The sequence below is a fragment of the Penaeus vannamei genome, chromosome 17 (assembly GCF_042767895.1).
Source record: "Penaeus vannamei isolate JL-2024 chromosome 17, ASM4276789v1, whole genome shotgun sequence".
NCBI classification, from domain to species: Eukaryota; Metazoa; Arthropoda; class Malacostraca; order Decapoda; family Penaeidae; genus Penaeus; species Penaeus vannamei.
The window spans coordinates 43,370,949-43,383,448 of NC_091565.1; the positions used below are offsets into that span (position 1 = coordinate 43,370,949).

A 12,500-nucleotide genomic window follows, 5' to 3' on the forward strand; every position below is an offset into this window, starting at 1 on the left:
TATTCTAATTGACTCGAGATTGCTTCCTTATGATTTGAACATTCCATCTACAGAAGAATAATATTTGGTTAGCTTAGTTCTATTTTAATTCAGTAAAACATGTAACCTCCCTCAATCAAGCATATCTCTATGGCAAAAAATGAAGGTCCTAAAAAGAAGGATATATGTATTTATGTATACATATCTATCTATCTATCTATCTATCTATCTATCTATATATTATATCTATCTATCTATATATTATATCTATCTATCTATCTATCTATCTATCTATCTATCTATCTATCTATATATTATATCTATCTATCTATCTATCTATCTATCTATCTATCTATCTATCTATAAATGAATACATAAATAAATATACCTATATATACATATAAATAAAAACATGTAATTTCTATACAGATACACACATACATACATGTGTGTATGTATGTGCGTGTATAATGCTATGCTTGGAACTCTTTATTTTGCTCGTCCAGACAAGTTGGTCAAGATGTTTTGACTGTTTGGAAACTACTTTCTCGTCCTGGAAAAGTTATCCATCCAGCCCTCCTTTGCAGCTGGGCGAGCAGGACGAGATGACATCAAAATAGCATTTGTATTTAAACAATGACAGTTGCAGGCAACCATAAGATATTATCCTGTACCAAATGCAGTTAGACTGATCTCCAAATCTTATATATTCTTTGTATATGCCCTACTGGCTGCTCACATACCATTTACAATGTCATGTTGCTAGTAATTCAAAGGGAACCCAAGACGAAATGTATTATGAATGACATTTGCACACTAAGGCAATATTGCGAGGATTAATAAAAGGAAAAAAATAACTCCTACATAACTAGTTCAGTGATATCTGTCATATGTTACTAGTTCTTGACATTAACTTAATCTCTCATATCCTCCTCTCCCATAAATTTTGCCTTAATGTTCCTGCCATCAATTATATCAAAAGTATCTTTCAATTAATTCCGAAATAACAAATAAATTACTAACCTCGTTCGAATTAAATCCTTGAGTCTCGTTACATTCTTTCTCTACCATCGACGCTTCTCGCAGCAGTATATCATACTGAACAGGAATTTGATGCCGCTGATACAATAAATACTTTAACATGTCTTCTACGACTCTGCAGCATGTTGAAGAAGTTAAAGTTCTATCGAGATTGACGCAAATTTTGACATTTTCTTGGTCCCGACGACCGCGTCCGGGTTTGAAAGCTCCCTCCATCTTGTTTACGAAAATCAGCTGATTGGAGCGTATCCGAACATATACATTTAAAAAAAATGTTTGTTTGAAGGTGTTAGATAATAGAGGGTTTAATGAATATGATAATTATTCTATATTACTGTAATGTCTTTGGTAACGATTGGATTATAATAATGTAATGTAGAAGTTTATCACGTTTTTCATTTATGGAATCATCATGACTTTGAGGAATTAAATGTTTATATTGTTTCAGGTTAAACATTCCGTCCCAATATATATAATAAAAATATTTCGATTAGTTATATACCACGACAATAATTACACATCATAAAACAAATATGTGTATCGATCAACAAATTATAGCATTGCAATGGATTTTCTTGAAACACATAATAAACTCACTTAAAGAACTAAACAAAAAATGAAACCTAAAAATACAGAAAAAGCCAAATATGGACTCACACTAGTTCTGTGAATAGAAAAATCCCTATCTTATTTATTCATGAAATATGTCAGGGTCTTCAAGAATCCGACGACGTTCGAATCCTCGCACGACGACTTGAGTTCACAACATGTTCGAGAAGCAGTGAGTCCCCAGCGTTACACAAACCAGTAGCGATGGCTCTTCTTCGCAGCATCTCGCGTTCCCTTCCTCTCCTGACGGGGAGGTCTGTCAGCGTCACCTCGTCGGCCAAGTATCACAAGAAGGTAGAGACATTCATGCTGGTTTTAAGATTAGAGTCAATTTTATAGGAACAAATTCTTCAGGGAACTTATTAACATGGTCTCGGGGTTCCTGTTGTGTGACGTAATTAGGAGAAAAATGTTCTATTATTGCATTATGTTTTTCGTAAAAAGGGTGTAAGATATGAGTTTATTGCGTTAATAAAAGGGACATGAATTATGATGATGAAATGAAGAAATGGAAATTGCAGAAGGCTGTCGCACACTCTTCGACTTTGTCTAAAAAGAATTGATGTTTTCTGAAGGAAGTCCAATGATTTCATCGATTTTCGGTGTTGTTTCTTCTGCCAGTGAAGCGTTCGGGAGATCGAGTACCATTTCTCCATCGATGATCTTGATTTGAGAGTCCCGTTAGCAGGGGAGGGCATGAAGTATATCAGGGAAATTATGGGGTAAAACAAGCTTAAATAAGAAGATTAAAGATCAAAAATGCGAAAAAATAGCACAAAAAATGCTTAAAATAGGCCAATGAATCTCTGCATATGTAATTGCCATCTTTGAAATTTTACGGACTGACACGCCAGAAATCAAATACTCTACGGGAACCTAACCCACCTTTCAACAAAACTCTACGGGAATTCACATGTTCCAAACCCCCCAAAAAACGTATTGACCAATAAACCAACCTAATATATCATAATAAAATGCCGTGACTACGCGTGCCCTTTGGGCACTCCCCGAGGGGAAGGTTGATGGGGGCTCCGCCCCCCCCAACACCCCCCTGGACACATTCTCTCCATCTCGGTATGTATGGCAAGATAGAGCTGCATTCACACCGTAAAATGATAAACCAAATATCTTTATATCTGCAACCGTCAAACTTCTGTTCACTTCCTTCTACCATCTGGATTGCTACAATTTTAATCACTTTTTTCAGTACTGGAGCTCTTGGTGGGCCCAGATATTAAACTGGGATTGTCACTGAAGTCTATTTTATCTTCTTTGTCACTGTATAGTCTTAAGAATAACCCAGAATGAACACAACACTGGAAACGCAACATTTCTTACCGGCATTCTATCTCAAAATGAGCGGGCTGGCCAGGTATCAACCTGGCGGCAGGTGAAAGAAAGTGTTAAATGCAGAATGTGCACTAATCTAGATATGCCTATAAATCAATCTTAAAACACATAAATGAAGTATAACATGTCTTACTCGATGGCGTATCTTCCTACCCTGTCCCTGTCTCTTCTGGTGTCCAGCAAGGCACCGTTCTTGGCCCCCTTCTTTTCCTGCTATATATTAACGACCTTCCACTTTCGACACCTAACTCTTCTGCTAGACTTTATGCTGACAGCAGCCTTTTGTTTCGACTCATAATAACTGAAGATGACTGTAGACTTCTCCAGCAAGACATTGACACTCAAGGACAATGGGAAAGATCATGGCAGATGTCTTTTAGATCTGATAAATGCAAAATTCTCAGCTTCACCAGATCTCATGCACCAATTCACTTCACTTACACCCTACATAACCCACATTTAATACCTACAGCATCTTATAAATACCTTGGCATCCACCTAACCAACAACCTTACCTTCAACACACACATCGACTTTATCATTAATAAAGCAAACAGAACGCTGGTGTTTCTGAGGAGGAACCTATGCAACTGTACACCCGACATCAAACACGTAGCTTACAACACACTTGTACATCGAACACTAGGGTACTGCATGGTTGTAAGGGACCCTTACACTGAGCACAATATTGAGAAGCTCGAGCAAGTCAATACTAGGGCTGCCAGGCTTATTACACGTAATTACACCTGTACACCTGGTATTTCATCTCACATAAAAAAACAGATTAATATGGACATGCTTGAGACATGAAGACAAGCACATGGACTTACAATCATATACAAAATCAAAACAACCTTATTGGCATCAAGAAACACAAATACTTAAAAGCAGCACACTCACACAACACAAGAAACTCACACACCAGTAAATTCGTCACATACCACACCAACGCAGACTCTTATAATCACTCATTCTTCCCACGTACCATACGCGACTGGAACAGGCTCCCCAAACATATAATTGAAACTGAAACACTCAATACTTTCACAAGCAAACTAAACAAATTCTTAACACTACAAGCACCTTCTCAAACACTGACACTTCCACTTGCACCTTAATGCTTCCCCCTTTACCCCAGCAACCAACCACTTATATGCGTGTTACGTGCTCATTAGTGCCATTAGCATTACTGTTGAGACTGAGTTTGAGAATCCATGAAGTAACCTAGGGTAATGGGCAGGTTATGGAGAAAGAAAGAAAAGCCTGTAGAAATATATAAGTATTTTGAAATAGGTGCCATGCTCTTTTTTACAGATTTAAGTAGTGATATATTTTCACCTTCATTACTTTCATTGCAAGATGGCCTTCAAGCATTAAACCTTCAAGTAAAGGGACCATAAATATCATTAAGTAAATTAACATGTAACAGGATTGTACTACATTATAAAGCAAGTTTAAATTCATATTTTTTATAGATATCACAAAATCATTGGTTGCCTGGTACGATTGTTTCTTGAGGTCCGTTTCTTGCTTCTTGTGGTATGAAGTTAGAAAAAAAGGTGCATTTTACCCACACATATCAGTAAAATTTTGATCACTGGAGATTCAGTATTGTGTAGTTCATATTAAATTTATACGAGGTGTTATATATATATATATATATATATATATATATATATATATATATATATATATATATATATATATATATAACTTTTTTATGGTGTGTGTGTGTGTGTGTGTGTGTGTGTGTGTGTGTGTGTGTGTGTGTGTGTGTGTGTGTGTGTGTGTGTGTGTGCGTGTGCGTGTGCGTGTGCGTGTGCGTGTGCGTGTGCGTGTGCGTGTGCGTGTGCGTGTGCGTGTGCGTCTGCGTGTGCGTGCACGTGTGCGTGTGCGTGTCTGTCTGTCTGTCTGTCTGTCTCTGTCTCTGTCTCTGTCTCTCTGACTGTGTCTGTGTCTGTGTATTTCTATGCTTATGTCTGCCTAAATTTCATTGCTAGTGTCTGTGTCAGTGACCATGGACATTCTCTTAGTATTTTGCAATACTTTTCCTGTTGCAATGCTCCTTGATTGATAATCATGTCTCTAGCACCCAGTATGAAAATTATCATATACTTTCAAAATCATATTCTCTCTCTTTCATAAACCTGTAGATATATAATTCTCTCGCTTTCATAAAGTTATAAATAAGTTCTCTCATATACAAATAAATAAATAAATGAGTAATCCTCTTTCTTTGAAAAACTTATCAGAGAGAATTATTTATTTATAGAATAATGAATAAGTATTGGTCATTACAGTAAGTTATTAGAAAAACTTATTCTTTATAGTATTTAATCATAATTTGAAGTTAACTGACATGAAGAGATGAGAATGTTTAAGGTTTGAAAAAATACTGCCTTTTGTAAGATCTTAGAATATGTTTTAAATTTTGTTACAATATATATGGACAGTCAGTCATTATTTTGAGAAAAGGATATTAATATAGAGTCCAGTGTAACGTATGGGTAAAATGTATGCTTGTGATTTTTGTTATTGTAATTATTATTATTACTGTCAGTAAATTCAGTTTTTCATCAGAGAGCAACTGTAAATGGTAAAGAATCTTGTTAATTTCTGGGCATTTAGAAAATAGTCTTTCAGAGACAGATAATAAGAAAATATGTGATATTGACCATGCAGATCTACTCTATCGATATTACAAGAACATACTTTTGTGTCCATAGGTCATTGACCATTACGAAAATCCACGTAATGTTGGATCCCTCGACAAGAATGACTCCACAGTGGGCACAGGTCTTGTAGGAGCCCCTGCCTGTGGAGATGTAATGAAACTACAGGTGAAGGTGGATGAAAATGGGAAGATTATTGACGCCAAATTCAAGACATTTGGATGCGGTTCTGCCATTGCGTCATCATCTTTGGCGACAGAATGGGTAAAGGGAAAGACTGTAAGTGTACAAAAGGTTATTTTTTAGTTAATGTTATTATTTTTTATTTTTTATGAATCCCTGATTTTTTTTATTTTATTTAAGGACAGTATGAAGAAATTTAATCATTTGATGTTAGGGAAGTCTTTGATTGATTTTGTCATGGAATACAAACGTTGATACCTTCAAAGTAGAATTTTGGTAGTGTTTGGATTACTAGTTGTAAAAATACATAATGATTTACAGAATATTAAGGAATTTGCTCATTTGTAATTTAGTCCCTTATTTCTTTTTTTTTTTTTTGGGGGGGGGGGGGGCTATTTAGGTTCAAATTTTTTTCCCCCTTCACATGACATATGACAGCTGTGATCAATATGCAGTAATAGAAAAAGACACTTGAATATTTTCTACTCTATATATCCATATATATACATATTACTTACCACTTAAATTACTATTTTCAGATGGATGAAGCTCTTAAAATAAAAAATGTTGATATTGCAAAGGAGCTAAAACTACCTCCTGTCAAGCTACATTGTTCTAGTAAGTAATTCTTTTATACTTATTGCATTGTATATGGGTAATGAAACTTCAGTAAATCCTCTCCTTCCTTCCTGTTTCCATCATTAAAATGTGTATCTTGTAAAGAGGATTACTCCTTATTCATGGGCAGGAAAAGTTGTAATAAATTCATGATTTTGGTATCAGATACTATGAGTGCTATCAGCTCTATCATATTCTCTTATCTGGAAACTTATTCATAGTGTTAGATCAAGAAACGATAAGAGATTTAGGGCATGTGTGGGATGAATGAATGATAAGAATGTGGGCATTACTCATTAAGTTCACAATGTTTCTCAATTTCAGTGCTTGCTGAGGATGCTATAAAAGCAGCTCTAAGCGACTACAAGGTTAAGCAGTCGACTAAAGAGAAAGTTGCCAAAGAAAACGTGCAATAAAACCATACTGAAAAATGCTAGGCGTTTAACAAATTTATTGAGAGTGTTAGGCATTACCTTGCATTTTCATGAACTTAGTCCCACTGATAAATCTTTTTCCTGAATATTTTCCTTACTGACTTAATTTCATGCTATGATATTAATTTTGTAAAAAATGGTCTTACTCACTAGATATTACTCTTTTTTTTTCTTTTCTATGTTCCTCCCAACAAGATACACTTTTCATGTGCCTCATTAAATAGTTGTTTACATTTGTCTTTGTCCTCTGAACACAAAGCTGGAAATTTGATTCTGAAAGTTTAAGAGGGAGAACACTGATTCTTGCAAGTACTAGAATTTATGCTGTGTGTATTGTTACTGACACTCAACTCCTTGTAGGAAATAAAGTGGTTCCATTGATATTCATTTATTATTATTTTCTTAATATTTTTTTAGGATATGGTAATAAGGTGATAATCAGATACATTATAGAAATAACAAAAAGTAAGGGACATTTCTCTCTTGAATTTGTTGATATATTATTTCATTACTGGTGTTTGTGTTAGCTTACTTTCATGATGGTTGTAGTAACCCATGAACACTTCTTAAAGGGGAAAAAATGTATATGAAAATTGCCACATATTTTGTATATTGAAATATGGCCTCTTAACCTACCTAATTATAATAAGCTTAAAAGATTTTTTTTTATCAGATATCTTTTATTAAAGAAATCTGAAAGGTTCATACTATGAACATTACAGTGTATATAATGTAGCAGAAATAAAATATATGGAAGGAGCTGATTGGATATCATTTTCATGACAAGTGAGCAATGAATTATGAAGATATGGTAGGATTTAAAAGAAACTACAAGTAAAAGAAATCAACAAATTAATATTTTGTATTTTGTATTTGCAGGAAAGTATAGAAAGATATAAGACTCTTTTGGTATTATTGTTGTAGGTAAGGTAAATTTATTTTCAGGATATAACCAAATTATCCCCAATATGCGATGGTGATAACTGCACATAGGATAACATGGTGTCGGGTCTTGCTGTCATGACTGTTGTAAGATAGTGCCTCTTTTCTTCCCCTCCAAGGATGCCAAACTCTGCCACAAATTCCTCCATGCCAACATTATGCCAACCCTCTTCGTCCATCTCACTGTTGTATTCCATCTGCATGTTCTCTAATACCTGTAGGGAGTAATTTAAAACTGAAGTGAGGGAATCGCTTATTTAATTTTCATTACAAAGGTCTCTACCATGTGTGTGTATTTTTCATGTGAATTCTTAACTCGACATTTTTCAAAATTACCATTTCATTCTCATGCATTAGTGCTATGTTGTGCAAAATGCAAGTAGCCTTCAATAATTTCATATTGGTTGCAACATGTCTGTCCATTTGCTGCATTCTCTTGAATCTGGATTTGAAGACTGTCATGGCATTTGTAGTTAATTTGCTGGCTTCATGGTGATTCTCATTAAACAGGGCTTCCTATATTAGAAAGGAAAATATTAAAGATGGAGTGAAATTTATAAAAAAAAAAAAGAAAAAGAAAAAGATAGTTCTATACTTCCTACCGCATAAATGACTTGCATGCTTTTCAAATTGTAAAATACTTCTTACAAACAAAAATATATTTCTTTATTGACACAAAAGTTGCTGAAAATAACAGCAAGTACAATTTACCTGGTAAGAAAGGACATCTTTCACATGTGGCGTCATGATAGCAGGAGCCAAAGGGTACGTGGCTGGGGCAACTAAGTGGGTCTCTGCACTTGAAAGACTTTGGAGGTGTGCCCAAGCTTGTGATTCCTTAAAAGAACGAAAGAAAGTATTAGGAGAAGAAAAGGATTATATACTTTGTACTGCATATTCAATATTTTCAGGAACTTTGAAAGAACAGCATCTAAATACATTTTAAAACATCAGATTTAAAGAAAGATTTAGCCTACCTGAAACACTTGAACTCTGGTTCCTGTGGCAGGTGAATCCACATGGATATCACGGAAGAGCAGTCTATGATCAACAATAAACTGTAAGACAAAGGCACATTTGCAGCTTATTCCCTCTTTTACATAAGTATACTCTTGTTTGTCAGCTCCTGTGGGTATTTTCATGTGAATCAGTGCAGCATCCATTGCTCCAAAGGCACCAGGAAACCCACAATTGTGCTTGATCACTTCTGCTATTCTGATTCTGTTAAAAAGGTGTTACAGTTACAGATCAAAATATGATGTCATTTTGAAAAATCAAATTCTTTCAAATGTTGTCAGAGTAGAGGCAACTCTGTGGAATCGGATAATTAACAAAACTGCAAGTTGAAAAATTACCTACCTTTCTTCTAAGCTTGGTAAACTCAAGTACTTCTCCATCTGATTCAGTAAGAAGTCAGCAAACTTAACAGCAATGTCAATAAAGGCTGCAGATTTAAATCTGAACCTAGAAAATCAATAACAATATTACTATTCTTTGTAAAATGTGTCGTGTGTAACTTTTCCCCTTTTATATTGATAATTCTGATACAAATTTTAAAACCAATATATATTCCTGACTTGTTTAAAACAACCTGTCCTACCTCCTACCTTGAACAAACTGAAGCTAGGCTCTCAGTAGATCCTAAGTAATACAATACTGCTAATACATGCTGGTTGTAAAACTCTAAATTCTCAAGGGACACTTCATCCTCCATCAAATTTTGTTTTGTTTCTTTCTGCCACTCGTCAACTAAAAACTGAAAAGAAAGTTTCACACTAAAAATAAAGATGAAAATATTCAAAATCACCTTAATCAGAGAAAGTTCAATCTCCCTCACCTCTTTTGAAATAATTTTTTAAATCACAAAAAATTAAATAGCATATATCATATACTTAAACAACATACCTGATACACAGGTCTTGTAACTCTGAATGTGTGGAGAAAGTCTGTCTCATTTAGCTCCGCATCCAAGGTAGGCAGAATTTCCACTTTAGTATTTTGTAACTCCCGCGGTTTCCTTGGCCTTTTATTGACCTGCAGATAATTGTTTGTTACAAGTTTGTTTCACTATAGTCAACCATCTAAAGGTCTAACACTCGTACTGAATTCAGAGGTAGGAAATATGTGTTTGCTAATTTATATGAAGAATATGCTTTTGAAACAGCTAATAATTGCCTCAAATAGACATAGTTCATACAACCCCAGAATTTTGTCAGATAATTCTCTTACAATATTTATATATGACCAATGCTTACCTTTAATAATGATGATGATGATGATAAAACCTTAGAAAAATCAAGATTCTAGAGTTTAGGGAGTACTGAAAATATAACTACATATCTGAAGTAGTTATTAGATTTCATATACATCAAGAAAATAACTGCTTTTGAAGTGGTTGGGAATGAGTGAGGAAATGAGGGAATGAAGCAATGAGAATGTTAATGAAAAAGGGAGAGATACACACAATTCCTCTTTCATGGTTGCAGTGATCTGTTTCTTCAGGAAGCTGTATGTATATTCTGCGTTCTCCCTCAGCACGACTTTCCTTGAGTGCAAGACGAAGAAGAAGAGCCTTCAGTTTCTTTGCATGGGCTGTATTTTTCTCAGCCTGAAAATGAAGTATAGTACTAAATGTAAAACTACATTCATTAGGGACATATAAAATACAACATATATACATAGAAATATTATCAAAGTAAAAATTGAAAACTAGTTAGGAGGTGGTAGTGTCTGAATTAGGGTTTATATACAGAATAGTATTGTGAACAGAGATGATATTCAATTTCTAGTAAACTACTACAAACAATTTTTTGTTTTAAACAATTATGGTCCGATTTCCAACATTCAAAATTATGAAAAGTCTGTACCAAGGTTAAAATGCATTACCTTAAAAGATGGGAATTTTACAACATCTTTCAATATAATCTTGGCAGGACAATTGACCTTCTTAGAAACAGGGTGACGACGGTCTTTTATTTTCAATAATTCTATCTGTAAAACAAATAATTAAAAATGGTATGATGTCATTGCCTTACATCTTGTCTATCAGTTTGTAACATTTGCCAAAAATGCTACATCTATTAGTAACTTCATGCTAATGGGAGAAAAATGCATAATAAAGACTGCAGCATCTTTCTGGCAAACCCAGAGCCATATGATATCTGCTGATGGTGAGTGTAATGAAGAAATAAACATATTTATAGAAAGAAGCTGTAAAGGTAAGTTGGAAATTAACCCATTGCCGCCGAGTGGTACGTACGTACATGCCATGGCTGTTGTGGACCAAACGCCGGGGGCATCATGTCATGCCCATTCCCGTGCTACTGGCTCGTCGGACGGAGGTTGTTTTTCTCCGGTAGTAGCGGCTTCATTTATATGGTAAAGATTTTAGGCAATGGCACCTAAAGTGAAGGTAAACCTTCAAAATTTTAATGTTTTTATAAATTATAGCAAAATAAAAGATTTTAGGTGCTATATGTCGCTCGCAAACTACCGATTGAGCCGGGCGCAAACAGGGGAAACTGCCGGTGTGCACCAACAAGCCCGTGCATACGTAAACTTGCCAAAATTTTTACCCGTCAGTGATGGGTTAAACTTGGATACTGTCATGTCCTAAAAGCAAAACTATATAATAAAAATAACTATTTCATACCTTTCTTCTTTCTTGATGCCTCTTCTTTTGGTACAAATTTCTATCAATGCCAAACTGACATTCAAGTATTTTGCTTCCAATAAGAACATATGGGATACCATCACTGCCAAGGAAATTATTTTCCAATTTCACTTTTTGTTCTTCTTGATGCCACAGGATCTTATGGTTGTCTAAACACCACTCTGAAATGGAATGAAATAGGGTCTTAGATAATAATAATTCTTTAACTAACTGATTAAACTTCATATACATATAAATATTTCCTGCAAATCATACACTATATTTCATTTACACACGTGGTATTAAAAAAAAAAAAAAATCAATATAAAACTTTTGATAAAATAGGTACAATAATTATAAAAGTAGTTTATAAAAGATTATACTAAATGATTTTGTATCACCTGATTACCTGTGATATATAGTTCTTTTAGTCTATGGAAACCATCTATAGCAATGGTATTTGTAATGCAATGTCATGGGAACATCATGCCAAGTGTGCTACTGGAGGTCACTAATTTACATGACTTCTAGGCATGATGCGCCCTTACTTTTGCTCTGTTGCTTTTGTCTACCACTGCTAATTTATTGTTGCTCGTCTTGAATTACTGCTAATCTACCCTTAATTTTACTCTTAAGAAACCTAGATAAGCACATTATGTTGATTTACTAGTGCATCAAATCTATTTTTCAGCACTTGTATGGTTCCAAGCCTGCTGGGGTTGTTAGATTCAAGCAATATTCTTTGTTTGCACTACACCTAAAAATGGTTGTATATGTACCATACTTAGGACTGTCTACCAATATATGGCTAAATATATGTTTACCTACTCATCCTGGACACCAATGATTATACAGGACTGAAAAATATAAATCTTATGTACTTGCTCCATGACGTCACTAGTCTAAATATTGAAGTGTATATACAGCCGTGAAGTGGCTACGTATGAGAAACTTATTTTGCTGTGGTGTGCTCTGATTGGCTGGTAAGTGTTTGATTGATTGGCATGTGCACCATTGGGC

General features: G+C 34.7%; 3 protein-coding genes across 3 annotated transcripts in view; 1 reads left to right on the forward strand and 2 right to left on the reverse strand.

The window, feature by feature from the left end:
* LOC113803759 (uncharacterized) overlaps positions 1-1,263 on the reverse strand; it is a 9,289-nt gene extending 8,026 nt beyond the window's left edge. The window contains exons 1-2 of the mRNA XM_070132368.1: positions 1,003-1,263; positions 1-47 (exon numbers count right to left, since the gene is read on the reverse strand). The exon at positions 1-47 is cut by the window's left edge and continues 19 nt beyond it. Of these exons, the coding sequence (XP_069988469.1) occupies positions 1-47; positions 1,003-1,236 (281 nt within the window). The 5' untranslated portion in view covers positions 1,237-1,263. The remainder of the gene's footprint in view (positions 48-1,002) is intronic.
* A 478-nt stretch (positions 1,264-1,741) lies between these two features.
* IscU (Iron-sulfur cluster assembly enzyme) lies at positions 1,742-7,647 on the forward strand. Its single transcript, XM_027354582.2, has 4 exons — positions 1,742-1,923; positions 5,706-5,930; positions 6,374-6,452; positions 6,777-7,647. The coding sequence occupies exons 1-4, from the start codon at positions 1,834-1,836 to the stop codon at positions 6,866-6,868; spliced, it is 486 nt and encodes a 161-aa protein (XP_027210383.1). The 5' UTR covers positions 1,742-1,833; the 3' UTR covers positions 6,869-7,647.
* A 74-nt stretch (positions 7,648-7,721) lies between these two features.
* The window catches only part of LOC113803757 (uncharacterized), a 5,503-nt gene continuing 724 nt past the window's right edge, over positions 7,722-12,500 (reverse strand). Inside the window, exons 2-11 of the mRNA XM_027354581.2 lie at positions 11,481-11,662; positions 10,715-10,819; positions 10,293-10,436; positions 9,734-9,862; positions 9,436-9,584; positions 9,188-9,292; positions 8,806-9,049; positions 8,540-8,665; positions 8,165-8,344; positions 7,722-8,043 (exon numbers count right to left, since the gene is read on the reverse strand). Coding sequence (XP_027210382.1) covers positions 7,828-8,043; positions 8,165-8,344; positions 8,540-8,665; positions 8,806-9,049; positions 9,188-9,292; positions 9,436-9,584; positions 9,734-9,862; positions 10,293-10,436; positions 10,715-10,819; positions 11,481-11,662 — 1,580 coding nt within the window. The 3' untranslated portion in view covers positions 7,722-7,827. The remainder of the gene's footprint in view (positions 8,044-8,164; positions 8,345-8,539; positions 8,666-8,805; positions 9,050-9,187; positions 9,293-9,435; positions 9,585-9,733; positions 9,863-10,292; positions 10,437-10,714; positions 10,820-11,480; positions 11,663-12,500) is intronic.

Bases quoted from the DNA above. Each gene is read 5' to 3' on its own strand.
- IscU (XM_027354582.2), top strand. From the start codon at position 1,834: ATGGCTCTTCTTCGCAGCATCTCGCGTTCCCTTCCTCTCCTGACGGGG. The intron at 1,924-5,705 runs GTAGAGACATTC...TTGTGTCCATAG, and splicing joins CGGCCAAGTATCACAAGAAG to GTCATTGACCATTACGAAAA. The intron at 5,931-6,373 runs GTAAGTGTACAA...TACTATTTTCAG, and splicing joins AATGGGTAAAGGGAAAGACT to ATGGATGAAGCTCTTAAAAT.